The sequence below is a fragment of the Nicotiana attenuata genome, unplaced genomic scaffold, assembly GCF_001879085.1.
Source record: "Nicotiana attenuata strain UT unplaced genomic scaffold, NIATTr2, whole genome shotgun sequence".
NCBI classification, from domain to species: Eukaryota; Viridiplantae; Streptophyta; class Magnoliopsida; order Solanales; family Solanaceae; genus Nicotiana; species Nicotiana attenuata.
Window position 1 is genome coordinate 18,152 of NW_017670903.1, and position 19,084 is coordinate 37,235.

General features: G+C 37.7%; 2 protein-coding genes across 2 annotated transcripts; both read left to right on the top strand.

Annotated features, from left to right (window-relative positions):
• Positions 1 to 2,005: 2,005 nt before the first annotated feature.
• On the top strand, positions 2,006 to 12,552 carry LOC109244368 (alpha-glucan phosphorylase, H isozyme-like). Its single transcript, XM_019411450.1, has 10 exons — positions 2,006 to 2,287; positions 2,884 to 3,045; positions 3,135 to 3,194; positions 3,284 to 3,388; positions 4,170 to 4,331; positions 4,927 to 5,000; positions 5,310 to 5,433; positions 5,577 to 5,668; positions 11,776 to 11,896; positions 11,977 to 12,552. The coding sequence occupies exons 1-10, from the start codon at positions 2,006 to 2,008 to the stop codon at positions 12,127 to 12,129; spliced, it is 1,335 nt and encodes a 444-aa protein (XP_019266995.1). The 3' UTR covers positions 12,130 to 12,552.
• Positions 12,553 to 13,014: 462 nt separating this feature from the next.
• Positions 13,015 to 17,833, top strand: LOC109244375. Its single transcript, XM_019411456.1, has 9 exons — positions 13,015 to 13,287; positions 14,207 to 14,334; positions 15,284 to 15,319; positions 15,402 to 15,515; positions 16,025 to 16,093; positions 16,183 to 16,239; positions 16,373 to 16,528; positions 17,103 to 17,183; positions 17,287 to 17,833. The coding sequence occupies exons 1-9, from the start codon at positions 13,116 to 13,118 to the stop codon at positions 17,350 to 17,352; spliced, it is 879 nt and encodes a 292-aa protein (XP_019267001.1). The 5' UTR covers positions 13,015 to 13,115; the 3' UTR covers positions 17,353 to 17,833.
• The last annotated feature ends 1,251 nt before the right edge of the window (positions 17,834 to 19,084 follow it).

A 19,084-nucleotide genomic window follows, 5' to 3' on the forward strand; every position in this document is an offset into this window, starting at 1 on the left:
ATCACATCATTCCTCGTTCTATTCGGCCAAAATTGGTCATCATTTTCTTTACCCGACAATTCTTCCATCATTCCCGAGAAAAGAGGGGCAGCTGTTGATACCCGATTTTTCTCTCATATTTTTTAATTTTGTGTGTGTGTGTGTATATATATATATATATATATATATATATATATATATATAAGGTTGTATATGCATCATGTATTGATATATATTTCAAGGGATTGTACTGTATGTGATCTACATTTTGTATTCAGATGTATTCGAATATATTCAGATTATGTTGTATGTGTACTGCATTTTGTATTCATAAGTATTCAAATATTTCCATATTGTATTGCATTTTGTATTCATAATTAAGGCTGCCCTTATCCTTGCACCGCCAGCCTAACGCCAGCCTTAACCTGGCCTTTGCCTTGCAGCGCCAGCCTAACGCTAGAGGCTAGGCTAAAGCCTGGTTAAGCTGGCATTTGCCTGGCCTCGCCAGGTCTCTCCTTTTCACTGTTCTCGAGCACACTTTCAATGTTTAAGTATCCCTGTTGCTCTACTTTCATCTCCAATTCACTTACACATAAAATAGACTTCATTATGCGTAAATAAAGTGTAATTTATCATTAAAGCATATAAAATACAAGGCACATAATGTGCTAACCATGAATTACAGCCACACATCAGTACTGTATGCGATCTACATTTTGTACTCAGATGTATTCGAATATATTCAGATTATGCTGTATGTGTACTGCATGTTGTGTTCATAAGTATTCAATTGTTTCCAGATTGTATTGTATGTGTAAGCCATTTTGTATTGATATGTATTCAGTAGATTGTAATTATTGTATTCAGATATAACTACACCTGTATGTATTCATATTTATTCAAAATATAAATGCAATATGTATTCGGCACTTTACTAAATTATATTCAGCAGAATGTATTCACGCAATAATCCAATACACCAACTAATTATATCCAGAATGTATTCACGCAAAAATCTAATACACCAACTAATCAATATGTATTATTTCAAAATGTCACCGGAATCTATGACACATCGTTATTGCACTAATACAAGTCATAATGTGAACTAAGTCATACGTGGAGCATTTCTACAAGTACGCTTATTACGTCCTCCCTGCCCACATATGCTACACGAATGTTGATTTTTCTTCTGCAACAATTCACTAAACGACTTATCGCGCTTCTTCATTGGCCTTCCAGGAGGTATTTTCCATTTGGGTGGTAAGACAACTTCCTCTGATATATGTGCCGGTATATTCCATTCATTCGGTCAGGTAGCGGATACACGGGCACCTCGTACGTCATTACAACAGACTTTGATTTGTAATAGTCAGAGCAATAATCTTCTGGCATTAGAAACTTGCTCTTCTAGACAACCCAAGCGTGTGGGCATGGTAATTCGTCAACTTGGAACCGCCCACAACTGCACTTTCTCTCTAAGAGGCACACAGTGTAATGCCTTCCTTCATCGTTCACCGTATGCAAGTATTATTTGATATATATATATATCAAATAATAGACGTATTAAATACAGTATAGATATATACAATTAAAATACAATTTAAATATACAGTTGTAAACTTTTATTTATCTTTCAGAATCATCATATATATATTGAATTCAAACAAATATGTATTGAATACAAACATACATACATACATACATATATATATATATATATATATATATATATATATATATATATATATATAAAATACAAANAATCTAAGTAGTTTGAACCTCCCATTAAAGGTTCTGAGGTAATCATAACACCGGAACTGCCAGAACCCGGGTTTCTAGACTCGAAAGCATAGACTCCCAAAGACATGGTTGGATTATCACCAAATAACAAAAAGAATCAACTGAAAAATCTGTGAAACAGATGAAGAAAACACTGTGTTTGCCGGAAAAGTACTGTAGCTGCCGGAAAAATCAGTGTAGTCGCCGGAAAAACTCAAAGTGGTCGGAATCAAACGAAAACAGGATGGGTAGGGTCGGAATTGCTGTGCGACCAGGCTGTCCTGAAGAAGCTCGGCCAAAAAATGGCCGGAAGAGGCCTCACGCGCCGGCGCGTGACGACGGAGACTCGCCGGAAACTATTTTCCGGCGGCGCGTGAGGGCGCGTAGGAGAGGTTCTGCCGGAGAAATTTTTGTGGTTTGGTCGCCGGAAGCTGATCTATCTCGTGGTGGTGTTGGTTTTTGCACAACGCCGACGTATATTGATTTTTTTCTTGCGGACAGTGCTGTTTTGCCGGAAAAAAAAAAGGTTTTTTTTTTTCTTCCCGGAGTCGCTGGAATTTACGCACAGCGATAAATATCTCACGATAGCTCTGATACCATGTGAGAAAGCACAGGAGAAATTATATTATTGATGTATTAACATATGTTACAATGAGCCCTATATATATACACACATAACATGTCCTACTCCTAATATATATTGGATTAGGGTTATTTATTTACTCCTATTTACATGACTATTCTAACAGTGTACTTACATAATAGCAAGCTTCATATCCAGTCTCAAAGTTTCTATATCTTCCTTCTGTCGTCATAAATAACTTTTATTTGGGAATTGGGGGCCTTTTGTTGGAGTTTAAAATGGGCATGCAAAAAGATGATATGAATTAAGAGCCCGTTTGGATTGGCTTATTTTAAGTGCTTTTAAGCCATTTTATAGTGTTTGGATAAAGTTGCTTTTAAGCTCTTTTTTTTAAGCTAAAATGACAAAAATAAGCCAAAAGCCAAAAGTTAGAATTCCTAACTTATGGCTTTTGGCTTAAAAGTCACTTACAACAAGCCCATCCAAACGGGCTCTAAATTTGAAGCACTGTGCTGTGCTCTTCAGTCTTCACACTTTGAATTGCTATTTGTCAGCGCCGTTGGATAGTGGTGAGCAATCCCAGCTTGTGTTCAATTATTTCAAAATGGCTTGGGACAGAAGCATGGATCCGTAATGTGGACCTCATAGCAGGTTTACGAGAATATGCAGAAGATCCAGATCTACATGCTGAATGGAGGAATGTATGAGATCTTTCTTTGCAATCTCAATCTGAAAGGAGTACCTGCTTATTGCTTTTCAGTATAATACATTTTTTACTTCTGACTTGTAGATGAAGAAGGTTAACAAAATGAGGCTGGCTGAGTACATTGAAACACTTACAAGCGTGAAGGTTTCTGCACATACCCATTTCACTTCCTTCTCTGCTGGTTTCCTACATGTATGTTGTCATTTGACCAAGCTATATACCTTATATTGCAGGTCAGCTTGGATGCAATGTTTGACGTGCAGATAAAACGAATACATGAATACAAAAGACAACTGCTCAACATATTAGGCATCATCCACAGATATGATTGCATTAAGGTATCCTCTACATTCCTCTTCTTCTTAGAATAATATTCCTGAGCAAAACCTGACTGTCGAGTGGAGATATAAGCACTTACAAACGTACTCCCTGAACTAGTTGGTTATGCAATAATCACCTTGTTCATACTTCAGGCAGGCCAGCATAGGTAATGGGAAGTGGCTTAGAAGGTGGCTGAAAAAACTTTCTACCTCATTATGGATCACCACCATTTTGTTTTCTTTTGGCAGTTCAAACTCTGAAATTTTGAGCCTAAAGACATCTACTTTTGCCAATTCTGGTTCAGATGTTGTATCTGATCAAGCTTTGGGCATTTGTCGTGGACTTATGTGCTTATGCGCCAAATATGAAGCCACAGAAACTAAATTTGGTTGAATTCTTGTTATAGAATTCATTTTTGAAAATAGAACAGACCACATGATCTCACTACCAGCTGTGGAAATACCAAGACCAACAGAAACGCATGTCTCAACTAAAAATTTTCTTCTTGCCCATTGAATCTTTGTTTCTGTCCGGTGGCCTGATATTTGGGAGCTTATCTTTGTTTTTTTTGGTCATTTCTTCAATAGAATACTCATGGTTGCTCCAAAATCACTTTTACTGACACAAAAAGTATCTAACTTACCTTGTTTATTCAGAATATGGATATGCCTATAAGTATCAGTCTATTTTCTAGAAGTTCTGTTAGTTCCTTATTGTCCTTCACAACTATTATTATCGGTCGAACTGTACTTGATGAATCATCTCTCTGATACATTATACTGTCAATATTTTTTGAAGAATATGGATGAGAGTGACAAGCGGAGAGTTGTACCTCGTGTATGTATAATTGGTGGGAAAGCTGCCCCTGGCTATGAAGTTGCAAAGAAGATCATCAAACTTTGTCATGCGGTGGCTGATAAAGTTAACATTGATCCTGATGTTGGGGATCTCCTGAAAGTGGTAGGACAAGAATTTGATTTATTTGTTTGTAACCTCAATTATGTTCAGTCTCATCATGTTTAAATGAAACCATAGTCCATTCTTTTCTCTATGAAAATGAGAATGTCCATTCAGAAACTTGATCTGCTTCTGAAAAATACAACATGGAATGAGCAAAGATAATTATAACAAGGAAGAGAAGAGAATATCAAGCAGGTTCGAAGCATTACTTTGTTAGCCCCAAACAATCTGTCCCATAAAGTCTTCTCCTGAATGATGCGTTCATTCTAGAGTCAGCTGTAATTGGAAACTTTTGAAGAAAGTTAATGAAAACACTTCTACCATTTGGCTGCACAATTATGCAATTGTTGTCTTACAAGACTTCGCTGTGCCTACATATTGATCTGGCATGTCATTGATCTAAAACATTCTCAGGGTTTACTCTATATGTGATCCTTGCTTTCTTTTCCCCATCCCCTACTATTAATGTTCATGTGCACTTTTCCTGGATTGTTGATGTGAATGTTACTGCTCAGAATTTTTATACTTCCATTTTCTGATGTCATTATAGATAGCTAAAACTTAGGAGAAATGAACTCGTCTTCTGATATTTCAGGTTTTCATCCCTGATTATAATGTCTCTGTTGCCGAAATAGTAATTCCGGGAACTGATCTTTCACAGCACCTAAGGTCAGTGTTTATCTTGTGCCCTCTCTTCTGTTTTTATCTTTTAACAGGTGCAATTTACAATTACAGCACACTGTCTTACCTGATAATGTCTGCTGTTTCTCCCTAAGTAGAATTAAAATCACTTATTTCCTCTTTGGATGGTCAAAGTTCGCTGTGACTGCTTCTTTGTTCACTTTGAAAGTCATTGTTTGCTTCAACTGGTACCAATAACTCCAGTATGAGCAGTTTCCTGCAAAACTTGATGTACCAGGAATCTTTCATGTACAGATGTGTGCTAACAATGGATAGAAATCATTTTTATTTTTGCAGTACTGCTGGACATGAAGCATCTGGAACTGGATGTATGAAATTTTTGATGAACGGTTCTTTATTATTAGCTACTGCAGATGGCTCAGCTGTTGAAATTGCTGAAGAAATAGGGGCAGCAAACATGGTAAGTAGTGACAGTTGACACGTGTAAATGATGATAAAAGAACAGAAGAAAAGAAAAAAAAAGTGTTGTAGGATCCCTTAATGGACCCCATTTTCTTGTTTGATAACTTTCTTTTGTTCCTTATTCTTCTTTTTCTTCTTCAGTTTCTTTTTGGTGCAAAGGTAGACGAGGTCCCAGTGTTGCGAGAAAAAGGAACCAGCCTCAAAGGTTCACTTCAATTTGCACGAGTTGTAAGGTACGCAGTGTAGTTTGAGCAATCTTTCCCTTGAGTTTTACGTCCTACTCTCTGTATCTATCCAACTCCCGAATGAACAATCTACCATGTCTAGGTGTTTCCTTTCTGTTGGCTGCCATGGAAAATTGACAGTAGTCTAGAGAATTATTGGATATGGTCTTTTCTATCCCTCTCTCTGTCACAGTCACACACATTAACTTTTGTTTTTTGACCTCCAAGATCGTCTATACCATGTCTCATTCACTAGCGTGATTGTCAAAGCTGATGGGCATATCGTTGTCACATAAATGATCTTTATGACATGTTATCACTCGTCCCCACTTATAATTTCTCTACCTTTCATTATTGTGAGAATGCACGGGAGAAAAAAAATATATTATTTTGATTAAAGTGTTGTACAACCCTATTTATATACAGTAATTACATAATAATAGGTATCTACTTCCCGACATGGGAGACTAAACATGACTATCTACTTAACACTCCCCCCTCAAGCCGGTGCATATAAATCATATGTACCTAGCTGCTCATTCGACTTTACAAACTATGCAACAATATCTCCTGAGAGTATCTTTTCTCTGACAAAGTGACATTCGATCTCAATGTATTTAGTCCTCTCATGGAACACCAGATTTGACGCAATATGAAGAGCAGCTTGATTATCAAACATCAGTTCCATCTTGCTGATTTCTCCGAACTTCAACTCCTTGAGCAACTGCTTGATCCAAACTAGCTCACACATTGCCACAGCCATGGCCCGATATTCGGCTTCGACGCTAGATCGAGCAACTACATTCTGTTTCTTGCTCTTCCAAGATACCAAATTACCTCCTACTAGAACACAATATCCAGACGTAGAACGTTTATCAGAAGGTGATCCTGCCCAATCAGCATCTGTGTACCCAACCTGCTCGTGGCCTCGATCCTCGAATAGTAACCCTTTGCCTGGAGCTGACTTTATATACCGAAGAATGCGAACAACTGCATCCCAGTGACTATCACAGGGAGAATTCATAAACTGACTTACAACACTCACCGGAAAAGAAATGTCAGGTCTAGTCACTGTGAGGTAATTCAATTTGCCAACCAACCTCCTATATCTCGTAGGATCTCTAAGAGGCTCCCCCTGTCCAGGCAGAAGCTTAGCATTCGGATCCATAGGAGTGTTAATCGGTCTACAACCCATCTTTCCAGTCTCCTCAAGAATGTCTAAGGCATACTTTCGCTGTGAAATAACAATACCTGAGCTAGACTGAGCGACCTCAATACCTAGAAAATACTTCAATCTGCCCAGATCCTTAGTCCGGAAGTGCTGAAAGAGATGCTACTTCAGATTAGTAATACCATCCTGATCATTGCCAGTAATAACAATATCATCAACATAAACCACCAGATAAATACGCAGATTAGGAGCAGAATGCCGATAAAACACAGAGTGATCAGCTTCACTACGAGTCATGCCGAACTACTGGATAACTGTGCTGAACTTACCAAACCAAGCTCGAGGGGACTGTTTCAAGCCATATAGTGACCTGCGCAATCGGCATACAAGACCACTAGACTCCCCCTGAGCAACAAAACCAGGTGGTTGCTCCATATAAACTTCTTCCTCAAGATCACCGTGGAGGAAAGCATTCTTAATGTCTAACTAATAAAGAGGCCAATGACGTACAACAGCCATGGACAAGAAGAGACGAACATATGCTACTTTAGCCACGGGAGAGAAAGTGTCACTATAATCAAGCCCAAAAATCTGAGTGTATCCTTTTGCAACAAGACGAGCCTTAAGACGATCAACCTGGCCATCCGGGCCGACTTTGACTGCATAAACCTAACGACAGCCAACAGTAGACTTACCTGAAGGAAGAGGAACAAGCTCCCAAGTGCCACTCACATGTAAAGCAGACATCTCCTCAATCATAGCCTGTCGCCATCCTGAATGAGATAGTGCCTCACTTGTGTAGACTTTGGGATAGAAACATTTGACAACGATGATATAAAATCATAATGAGGTGATGACAGACAATGATAACTTAAGCCGACATAATGGGGACTAGGATTAAGAGTGGATCGTACACCTTTCCGAAGTGCAATCGGTGTACTAGGAAGAGACAAGTCCACAGTAGGAGCAGGGTCAGGTGTAGGACGTGAATTAGTTGGGCCTGATGCAGGGTGCGGACGACGATGATATGTCGAGAGTGGTGTTCCTGTGGCGGGGAATCTAGGAGGAGCCACACTAGACTCCCCAACGGTTGGAATGGGTAAGACTTCTGTGGCGGAAGGTGAAGGAGGAGCTATAGTAAGCTCCTTAAAGGTCGGTATAGGTAAGACCTCAGATATATCAAGGTGGTCAGAAGAGGTAAAAAAAAAGGTTTAGACTCAAAAAATGTGATGTCAGATGACATAAAGTACTTACGAAGATCAGGTGAGTAACAACGATATCCCTTCTGAATACGAGAATAACCAAGGAAGACACACTTGAGAGCACGAGGAGCTAACTTATATTTCCCAGGGGCTAAGTTATGAACGAAACAAGTGCTCCCAAAAACACGAGGAGGAACAGAGTATAAGGTGACTGGTGAAACAATACTGCATACGGAATCTGATTCTGGATGGGAGATGAAGGCATCCGATTAACCAAATAACAAGCTGTGAGAACTGCATCGCCCCAAAAACGCAACGGAACATGAGATTCAATGAGAAGTGTGCGAGCAGTCTCAATGATGTGCCTATTCTTTCTCTCTGCAACCCCATTTTGCTGAGGGGTATAAGGACAAGAGTTCTGATGAATAATTCCTTGAGAAGTCATAAACTGCTGAAATTGAGAGGATAAATATTCTAAGGCATTATCACTGCGAAAAGTGCGAATAGAAACACCAAATCGTTTTTTAATTTCAGCACACAAATTCTGGAATATAGAAAACAACTCTGATCGATCTTTCATTAAGAAAATCCAAGTACATCTTGAATGATCATCAATGAAACTAACAAAATAACGAAATCCCAAGGTTGAACTAACTCTACTAGGACCCCATATATCATAATGAACTAAAGAAAAAACAGACTCTGCATGACTCTAATACTACGAGGAAAGGAGGCTCGGGTATGTTTCCCGAGCTGACATGACTCACACTCTAATGTAGATAAACTAGACAAACTAGGCACCATTTTCTCATGCTTGGATAAGCTTGGATGTCCTAAACGTCTGTGAATTAGGTCCGGAGGATCTGTAACTAGACATGCCTTGGAGGAATTGAGTGAGTTAAGATAGTAAAGGTTTTTTGATTCAAGTCCTGTTCCAATCGTCTGTCTCGTACTGCAGTCCTGCATAATAAAAGAATCATCAATAAAATATATACCACAATGGAGGGCACGAGTCAAACGACTAACAGAAGCAAGATTAAAAGGACAGCCATGGACATAAAGAACGGAATCTAGATTGACAGAGGGTAGGGGATTCGCTTGTCCAACTCCTTTTGCTTTAGTTTGAGACCCATTGGCTAAAGTAACAGTGGGAATAGACTGTGAGTACGCAATATTTGACAAAAGTAATTTATTACCAGAGATATGATCAGAAGTGGCTGAGTCCACAACCCATTGTCCAAGAGTAGTAGACTGGGAAACACAAGCAAAAGAATTACCAGCAACAGAAGTATCAGTCTGAGCAACAGAGGCTACTTGTGGAGATGTCTGCTTACTTGCTCGATACTGAAGGAACTCATTATACTCCCCTTTAGATAAAGAAAATCCCTGGTTACCTGTAGTCTCGGTCTGAGCAACATAAGCATTTTTGGGTGGACGACCATGTAAAGAATAGCACACGTCACGAGTGTGTCCAAGTTTATGACAATAAGAGCCCTTGGGTCTAGATCTTCCAAAACGACCTCCTTCTCGTCTATTCTCCATAGTTTGAGATGCCCGATTGTCCACTAATTGGGATACGAGAACAAATGAGTCAAGTGTCTGTGATGAGCTCACTGGGTGACTTGGTGCTGTAGCAAGGCGAAGTAATCAAGAGAATAATTCATCAACTGTGGGGATAGTCGGACTAGCCAAAATCTGGTCACGTATTGAATCAAGGTCATTAGGGAGTCCAACGAGTATAAGAACTAGAAACATCTTCTGTCGTTGCTCTTGTTGCTTTCCAATACTAGCAGAAACTGGCATCAACGTCTCAAATTCTTCCATGACTGCCTGTACTTGTCCCAAGTAAGTAGACATATCCAATTCCTGTTTCTTCAAGCTTGTCATTCGCGATATTACATCATAGAAACGAGATATGTCATTAGTGTATAAAGTACAAGCCTTTTCCCAAACTAAATAACATGTCTGGAATGGACGGAACAAGGGCATCAACTTGGAATCAATAGATCGCCACAGGATACTACATAATTGAGCATCGACCTTCTCCCAATGTGTTTTGGCCTTTTCATCACCTTCGCTAGCCTTTTTTGTTAAATGATCTTGAACTCCTTCACCTTTACATCACAACTCGACAGACGAAGCCCAAGCTAAGTAGTTTGAACTTCCCATTAAAGGTTCTGAGGTAATCATAATACCAGGACTTCCAGAACCCGTGTTTCTAGACCCAAATACATCCACTCCCAAAGACATTATTGGATTGAAAAGAGATCTAGCAAATTAGCACCAAATAAAACAAAGAATCAACTGTGGTTGCCGAAAATTGCCGGAAAAAATACTGTAACTGCCGGAAAACTACTGTAGTTGCCGGAAAATTTTCAAAATGCTCGGAATCAAAAAATAAAAATATGGGCAGACTCGGAATGGTAGGGCGATCAGACTGTTCTAAAGGAGTTTTCTGAAAAAATTGACGGAACGGGCTCCATGCGCCGGCGCGTGGAGTAGATCTCGCCGGAGAAGACTGTCTCCGGTCGGCGCGTGGCGGCGTATGACGGAGGTGTTTGCTGGGGTTTGGTCGCCGGAGGTTGGGGGACCTTGTGGTGGTGTTGGTTTTTGCACAACACCAATGGAATTGGTTTTGACGAAAAAGTAGCCCTAAAAGGTCACCGAAATCGAAGCACGGCAACGGCTAGGTTTTTTCCGGATATTTTCTCACTGTCACTCTGATACCACGTGAGAATGCACGGGAGAAAAAAATATATTATTTTGATTAAAGTGTTGTACAACCCTATTTATATACAGTAATTACATAATAATAGGTATCTACTTCCCGATGTGGGACACTAAACATGACTAACTACTTAACAATTACTCCCTCCGTTTCATATTAAATGAGGTACTTTCCTTTTTAGTCTGTTCCAAAATAAATGACACATTTCTAAATTTGGAAATAATTCAACTTTAAACTCCTCATTTTACCCATTTTACCCTTAATGAGAACCTTTTATAACCACACAAAAGTCATGGCCCCACAAAGCGTTACCCCTTAAGCTTTTAAGACCACAAATTTCAAAAGTCTTTCTTTTTTTTCTTAAACTCCGTTGCGAGTCAAACTACCTCATTTAATTTGAAACGGAGGGAGTATCATAAATGAGTTGGGAAAACAAATCAGCATTAAAGTCATTTTTTTGCCTCCAAGGTTCTTGGAGGTTTGTCCTGACCATAGAATTCGTGTTGTATCTGAAATATTTCCTATCCTGTCTGCAATTGCAATGTAAGTCATTTTTTTGCCTCCAAGGTTCTTGGAGGTTTGTCCTGACCATAGAATTCGTGTTGTATCTGAAGTATTTCCTATCCTGTCTGCAATTGCAATGTAGTTCAGGGTTATGTAGCTGCCCGCAGCTGTGAGTATGATTGTTCATGTGGTGCAGCAAAGTTTTCGTAAATTTTTGGGTAATGCCTGGTCAGAGTAAACAGAATTCAAATGGACATAGTGCCATAACTTTCCCTTTGCAACCTTGTTAATAGGAGATGTCATGGATAATTAATATAAGCCAACAACATAAAGAAGTCAGAAGGAAAGTACTATGATCGTAGTAATATGAAGCTTACTCTGCAAGGTTTTTAGTCACAGGATGAAGCTTACTGCGTGAATGATCTTTCTTAGTGAAATGCACTGCATAGGTTCATGAGAATAACTTTTGGAGTTTTCAGCTTTTAGCTCTCTTATTGTACTATACGTGTAGGATGGTCCGGGATGGTCACTTTGGCTTCAAAGACTACTTCAAGTCGCTATGTGACACTGTAGAGGAGGGTAAAGACTTTTATCTCCTGGGATATGATTTTGCTAGTTATTTAGAGGCTCAGGTAATGTTTCAAACCAATATGTTAGTGCAACTATTTTTGTGAGAAATGCTCAGTTTGGAACTGACAGTATATGACAACAGGCGGCCGCTGATAGAGCATTTGTTGATCAAGATAAGTGGACCCAAATGAGCATACTTTCTACTGCCGGTTCAAGGAAATTCAGCAGCGATAGAACAATAGAAGAATATGCAGAACAGAGTTGGGGCATTGAACCCAGCAAATGCCCCTTTTGATAGCAAAACAATGCCTTACATGCCAGACATTTCCTGTAGGACAAACATGGTTTGTGCAGCAATAGTAACCGTGTATCCTAATTTGACGATACAGAAAGCAGCGACTGCAAGAAACACTTGTAAGGAAGCTCTTATAGTTGCAGATAAAATGAATGGAACATACTACATCCTCAAAAAGATGACCTTTTGTTTATCCGTATGTCTTTCCTGAATGCTGATGTGAAACATGTTACATGGTTATTCTGACTGAGGGGCTAGTCGATTTTATTTTATATCAACTTGTGTCATGCAAGTAGCTCCTTAAACGAACATGGGATGTAAAACTTAGCAAGTCTTCCTTTTATTTCCTGGAATATTTGGGTTGTAAGAGATTCTCAATCTTTTCAATGCAAGTTATTACCAGTACTTGATATTTTGATTGTTCGTTTGGAAGTAATTTATTCCTTATAATTTCTTTGTTCATTTTATCGTCAAATGCTTTTTTTTTTTTTTTCTAAACTGTCAAATGCTTCAAGTGGCAGAATCTTGTGGACTGGAATTTCTACTCTGATGGACCAAACAAAGTGATCAAAGCTCTAATTAGGGGACATTTGGATTAGTCTAGGCAATGATAATTAGTAAAATAATAATAATAATGATGAAAAAATTGTTACGTAGTGAATATTATTGCATGAGTTTACTGGAAATAGCAGTTAAAAGTTATACTATAATTGAAGTGCACAAAAAAAAAAATTCTGTTCTCATTCTTTCTTTTTTTTTATTTGCGGATAAAGTCGTGAATAGTGGGAGATAATTTACTCAGTTCATTTTTAAAAATAATCTATTTTTACTCGGTTTATTCTTTTTTTTTTTTTTAACAAAATGTAACTCGGTTTATATTCCCTCTCTTTTCTTTCGTCATTTTTGTCCTTTTGTGAAGATAGAGCAAGAGTAAACGGTATTCATATTTTAGCAGCAGCATCTCAGCATTCAGTAGAATAACGAAGATGGAGATGGCGATCTGCTTAATTTTGGTTGCCGCCATATTTACTGCTCTCTTCTCTCTGGCAGCTCTCGTTCCGCCAGTCGAATCTCAGGTTCCACCATCGTCCGGTCAACAGAATCAAAATTCGGTGATGTACGAATTGCAAGAAGCGAAGCTTAAAATCGCTCGATTAGGTTATTTCTCATGACTCATCACTTTCACCCTTGAAATTCGAACTCCACATGGCTCAATGCTTATGTTTCTCTTGTGGTTTATGAGCTGCATATTTAAAGATATATTTATACACACAAACACGAGTGCATTGACATGTAATTACAAATATAAACAAAAGAGATGCACACGCACAGAAGTGCATTTACATGTAATTAGTACTTTTTATGTTCCGGTTTTATTGTTAGAAGTAAGAATAGTTCAAAATAATCGTTCTACTCACTGATTATGAGGGTTTCAGTAAATGTTTCATTATAAGCTGGTTGATATGAGTGCTTCATTTCATTGCCAGGCTCGTGTATCCCCTCCTTATTCTTAACTATCGATAGTCAGGAAAGATTTGACTATGATTGGAATATGTGATTACTCATTACAATATATAGGAAACCGTAGTGCATATATGCGTGAATAACTTGATGCTAGTGATCTCTCAATTGGACTAGGGTAAGATATTATGTACCTTTACCTTAAAATTTTGCTTCATGCTAAGAAGCCTTATTGATACAATGTATTGAATATGTGCATTGGAAAGTGTTATTCTTTTTCTTTCTGTTTCTCCTTTTTCTATATAAATGTGCATTGCATTGCAAAGTGGGATTTTTAACTTCCCTTAATTGAGTTTCCCGCACAAATGCAGGGACAGTGTTCTTTCTTGTGCTAGTGTCCTGATGGTCCTATCTATCCACTTCTTAATATGTGCTTTTCATAATTCTGCCATGTAAATACAATGATTATCCTTTAACCATGCAGTTTTTGGTCTTCTTATGCCTTAGATAAAGATATCTTGTCAGTAGCATTTTTTCATGAGAAGTATGCTATGTCTTCACTTGCTATTATTCTGTTAGTTCTGTAAAATTTTAACATTGCTGCATTTGATTGCAGAATCCATCCTTGACGAAAGCATGCCGAGTTTAAATGCTAAAAGCCAATACATTAGAGAAGCTGAGAAGAAAATCGAGGACATTAGTGTAGAAATTGACAATCTTACAACCTCTTTGTCCAAATTGCAGGTTTGTTTTTGGCCAGTTTACAGTTTTTCATGTGTGCTAATATCTGACTTATTCCAAATGAATTGGCTTATTCGGAAAAGGCCTTGTTCGTTGCAAGATTCTATGCCTTGTCTGGTACTGCATGGAAAAATAGATTAGAAATTAGTATGAGAAAATATGCTGAAGTAGTCAAAACGAATGATCCCGTTCTATTGATCTTCTGTTATTACGAGTAGGATCTGAATTCGATGAGGTTCAATAGGTTGACATTAGTGACAATAATGGAAGGGATTGAACGGAGCACTTGTGATTTAAGGGTTTTTTCTTTCCAAATAAATTTGGTGTAGGAAACAGATATTATGGCATATCATAAGAGAATTTATCCCTCCAACCCACATCATCAATGTCTTCTTCCATTGGGAGTAGGGAGCAGAATCTTGTATTTGTATAAGGGAATATGTTCATTCAAATGCCAGATAGTTGTTTTGATAAAAACTAATGCCTTAGATATCTTGATGATGCTCATGCAAAAACCTAAACAGTATGCCCTAAATTCCCTGTCTGATTATGATCCTTTGATTGTAAAAAATGGCTAGTTCTGTGAATATTAAGGCTGTGTAAGTGCAGCTTTGTTGCTGGTAATCAGTTTCTGAACCCCAGGTACATTTCTGGTTCACATGTTCGTACATAATATAGGTGGTCTTCAGTTCTCTGTCATTTTATTGAATATGATTTCAAAAATAGATTCTCGGTTGTGATGATTCTGATTTCTTGGTTGATCTTTCATTTTGTGACCTGATCTCGTCTGATCTCAAGTAGGTAAATGTGGCATGCCTCATGGGAGTTGTGCTAATATTACTAGAGCATCTATAATTCATGCAACCTGAGTGAAATTCATGTCAATATGAGAAAATGGAATAAATGATACACATCCCTTCCTTATGAATGCTGTCTTTTTCTCTTTCTTCAGCATCACTCGTCAAGGATTAATACTCTAGAAGAAAAGGTATGATTACCACGTGGTCGCTGCTTTTCTTTCTCCATAAAGTTTCTCATCTTATAGTATGATAAATGAGGCAATTGCATAGGTACGACTGCTTTGGGATGTGGCGAGAAAGAACAACTTTGAAATTCATACATTGGAGTTCAAAGCACAAGATGGTCAGAAAAGATTAAAAGTTCTTGCGTCTCAAGTTGAAAAGGTAGGTTTGCCAGTAAATAATATTTCTCTAGTGCAGGTCAAGTGGAAGAAAATAATTTCTTTTAGGATGTTGATTGATTCTTTCATCATCTTGAGAATGAGATTTCTGTAGAAGTGTTTTGAAACATCTTTACTGTATACTAGGGTAAACATGACAGTTATTGCAGCCTTGGACGCTTAAGATTTCTCTTCAGTTGAAGAAATCATCTTATTTCATGCACAGGAGATAGGAATAAGACCTAAATGGTAACAAGATGTCCACACGATAACATATTTCTTCGTTTAGGAAAAATTGGTAGCATTCAAAGAAAAAGAAATGGTAGAAGAGAATAAGAGAACTTTTTTCCACTTAAATGGTTTTCCTTCACCACTTTGTGTCCGAGGAAATGAAAAGTTAATAACCTGCTATGCATTTTCTTCTTAGGCAAGAGATGTGGCAAAAGTTCTCTGTATGAGTATTATGATACTCTGTAATCTTTCATTGATAAACTATTTAATTTGGGTTCACAGATGGCTGAAATTGTGTCTGAACAATGGATTCAGATACAACAACTTGAGCAAGCTGTTCAAATGGCAGAGGTATCTTCTTGTTTATGCCGTGGGTTGTATTTACCATTAAAACTATAATAGAACTGCGGCCAAAGCTGAATCACAACTTTATATGTCAGATGAGAACACTGAAGGTCAAAAGGCAACTAAGGTCCAGTAAATGTCCATTTGTCAAGGTACTGAAAGATGCTCATTAAATTTTCCTAGCTTGCCAACTCCTTTGGAACATCGTATAGGGACATGATTGCTCTCGATGTATTCTTAGGCATTCAAGTCTTTGAAGAGAACTAACACTCTTGTGATCTCCAGTTCATCAAAAACGTTTTTGGCAACCACCTCGAAACGTTGAAGGGGATTCTGCATCCATATGGATCATACAGCAAGGCTGATCCTAATTCCTACTGGGATCAAGCTTTGCATCACATACAGAGGACCTTTGGATCTGCAAGACAATACCATTATGAGGTACTCAAAATTTCTTAATTAGGAGGGTAGGAATTAATAAGTGGTATTATTGCTGCTTAATCAGTTTATGGGGTGACATTCTACATTTGTTTTTTCATGTCGTCTTATGGTTAGCTTTTGCTCTTCCTCTTTAATGAGCAATCTCAAGATAAAATTTTTATTTTTGATATTTAAGTTGGTAACCGCAGTACATTTGAAGGAGTTCAAATCCCGGTTTCTAGGGTCAAAAACAATCTTTTGTTTCCTCTGTACTTTTGGGGCATGATGGATATGCATACTTGCATAGATGGTTACCTAGACTTTTTGGAGCTTAGTCTATATGGATAGACCTCTTCTGTTTCTTGGTGTATTATTAATAAAATATTCATTTAACGGTGTGTGTGTGTGCGCGTCTGAATTGATGCCATATATAACCTTTTTTTTTTTTGTGTGTGTGTGTGTGTGTGTGTATTGATGTCATATTTAAGTTAGTAACTGGAAATGTGAAAATTTATGTCCTTGATTGTTTAGTTGCTGTTGGATGCACACCCTTCAGTACGATTATATGATTTTCTGACAGCTTATAACTACGCAGCTGCAGAAGTTTGTAAAGCATGAAATAGAAAGGAATGAATTTCCTGCGGCTTTAGCTAATGAAGAAGTGGTGTTCTTAGTGGTAAGAACTTTGATGACTGAGTTTTCTGAACTTTATTTATCTTCGCATGTCAATAATTTCCCCCACTAATGTGCTTGTTAATGAAATTCTCGACTTTTGGCAGGCCTCAGCTCTGATCGTCTTTCCCATTTTAAGTGTATTCATGCTTCTCTTCTCACACCTTAGCTAGGCGGATACAAACATATTTTTTTGAGAAAGGTACCAGTATAGGCGTCAGGCGATACAGGCATACTTATTCATGGAAAGATACTGGTGTATTACGCCAAGAATGAAGTTGAGGTAGTGTTTTGTCAGGTTTTTGTTATAAGAAAGTTTTGAAGGTCGACAACCTGTACGAGATTGGGTAAGATTCGCCTCAAAGCGATGATTGGTTTACCAAACAATTCGCTCATGACAACCAAGAATTATTACACGAAAAGAAGCAAATCATGACCACGTGAAATTTTTGATCTCTTGTACACTTTGTAGATATTCACCTCAACAAATGCCATTTCTCTATTTGAGGAAATTCATATGGTTCTTCTTGGTAGTTGTTACACTATGGATGTGGAAAGTGATCGTAGCTTAATTGTCAGCTACTGCCAGTTACTGGAATGTCAGTGCTGCTTTTGTTATCAATTAAATGCAGTACTCTTCTTGTTTGGCCCCAATTAACCTCTTTGTCATTTTCTTTATTAACATAACCTTAAACTAAATTGTCAGCTCATATAGTAAAGCCATCACAAAATCTTAATGAACAAATAATAATAATAATAATAAGTGTAAGAGTACAGATCTTTCGATGCTCTTTTCGTTTGCTCTTCGGAGTAAAGATTTCGATTTTTTGCTTATGAATAACTATCCATAACGTGAGCTGGATACTTTCTAAAATTGTTGTTCCCTAAATTGGGAAACACATTTAGAAATTTTAGAGAACTTATAAGAGGAATTTTCAGAAGTGAATATTGTTTAGTGGCTATTAACTTGTTATAGCTACCATTTACTTAATTACTTCCTATAGCTATGTTTTCACTTGTTATAGAGTGTATTTATTGTAATATGCACATGTGGCATGCTTTGTACAGCTGGCTGCCAGCTAGATGCCAACTAAGGTGTCTTAAGTTAGTTGTAATTAGTTGAAAGATGTGATTAGGAGGTTAGGACATTTTGTGTGTGTGTGTGTGTATATATATATATATATATATATATATATATATAAGGTTGTATATGCATCATGTATTGATATATATTCAAGGGATTGTACTTTATGTGATCTACATTTTGTATTCAGATGTATTCGAATATATTCAGATTATGCTGTATGTGTACTGCATTTTATATTCATAAGTATTCAAATGTTTCCAGATTGTATTGCATTTTGTATTCAAAATTAAGCCTGGCCTTATCTTTGCAGCGCCAGCCTCAGCCTGGCCTTTGCCTTGCAGCGCCAGCCTAACGCCAGCTTCAGCCTGGCCTCGCCAGGCTTAAGCCTGGTTAAGCTGGCCTTTGCCTGGCCTCGCCAGGTCTCTCCTTTTCATTGTTCTCGAGCACACTTTCAACGTTTAAGTATCCATTTTGCTCTACTTTCATGTTCAATTTACTTACACATAAAATAGACTCTATTACGTGCAAATAAAGTATAAGTTATCATTAAAGCATGTAAAATGCAAGGCACATAATGTGCTAAACCATGAATTATAGCCACACATCAGTATTGAATGTGATCTACATTTTGTATTCAGATTATGTTGTATGTGTACTGCATTTTGTATTCGTAAGTATTCAAATGTTTCCAGATTGTATTGTATGTGTAAGCCATTTGTATTGATATGTATTCAGCAGATTGTAATTGTGTATTCAGATGTAACTGCACCTGTATGTATTCATATTTATTCAAAATATAAATGCAATATGTATTCAGC

What these genes read in the sequence shown, in the direction of transcription:
- LOC109244375 (XM_019411456.1), top strand. Translation starts at nt 13,116, where the DNA reads ATGGAGATGGCGATCTGCTTAATTTTGGTTGCCGCCATATTTACTGCT. An exon ending in TTAATACTCTAGAAGAAAAG is followed by an intron (nt 15,320 to 15,401) that starts GTATGATTACCA and finishes GCAATTGCATAG; the next exon opens with GTACGACTGCTTTGGGATGT. An exon ending in AAGCTGTTCAAATGGCAGAG is followed by an intron (nt 16,094 to 16,182) that starts GTATCTTCTTGT and finishes TTTATATGTCAG; the next exon opens with ATGAGAACACTGAAGGTCAA.
- LOC109244368 (XM_019411450.1), top strand. Translation starts at nt 2,006, where the DNA reads ATGGGTAGGGTCGGAATTGCTGTGCGACCAGGCTGTCCTGAAGAAGCT. An exon ending in TACATGCTGAATGGAGGAAT is followed by an intron (nt 3,046 to 3,134) that starts GTATGAGATCTT and finishes TCTGACTTGTAG; the next exon opens with ATGAAGAAGGTTAACAAAAT. An exon ending in CAATTTGCACGAGTTGTAAG is followed by an intron (nt 5,669 to 11,775) that starts GTACGCAGTGTA and finishes CTATACGTGTAG; the next exon opens with GATGGTCCGGGATGGTCACT.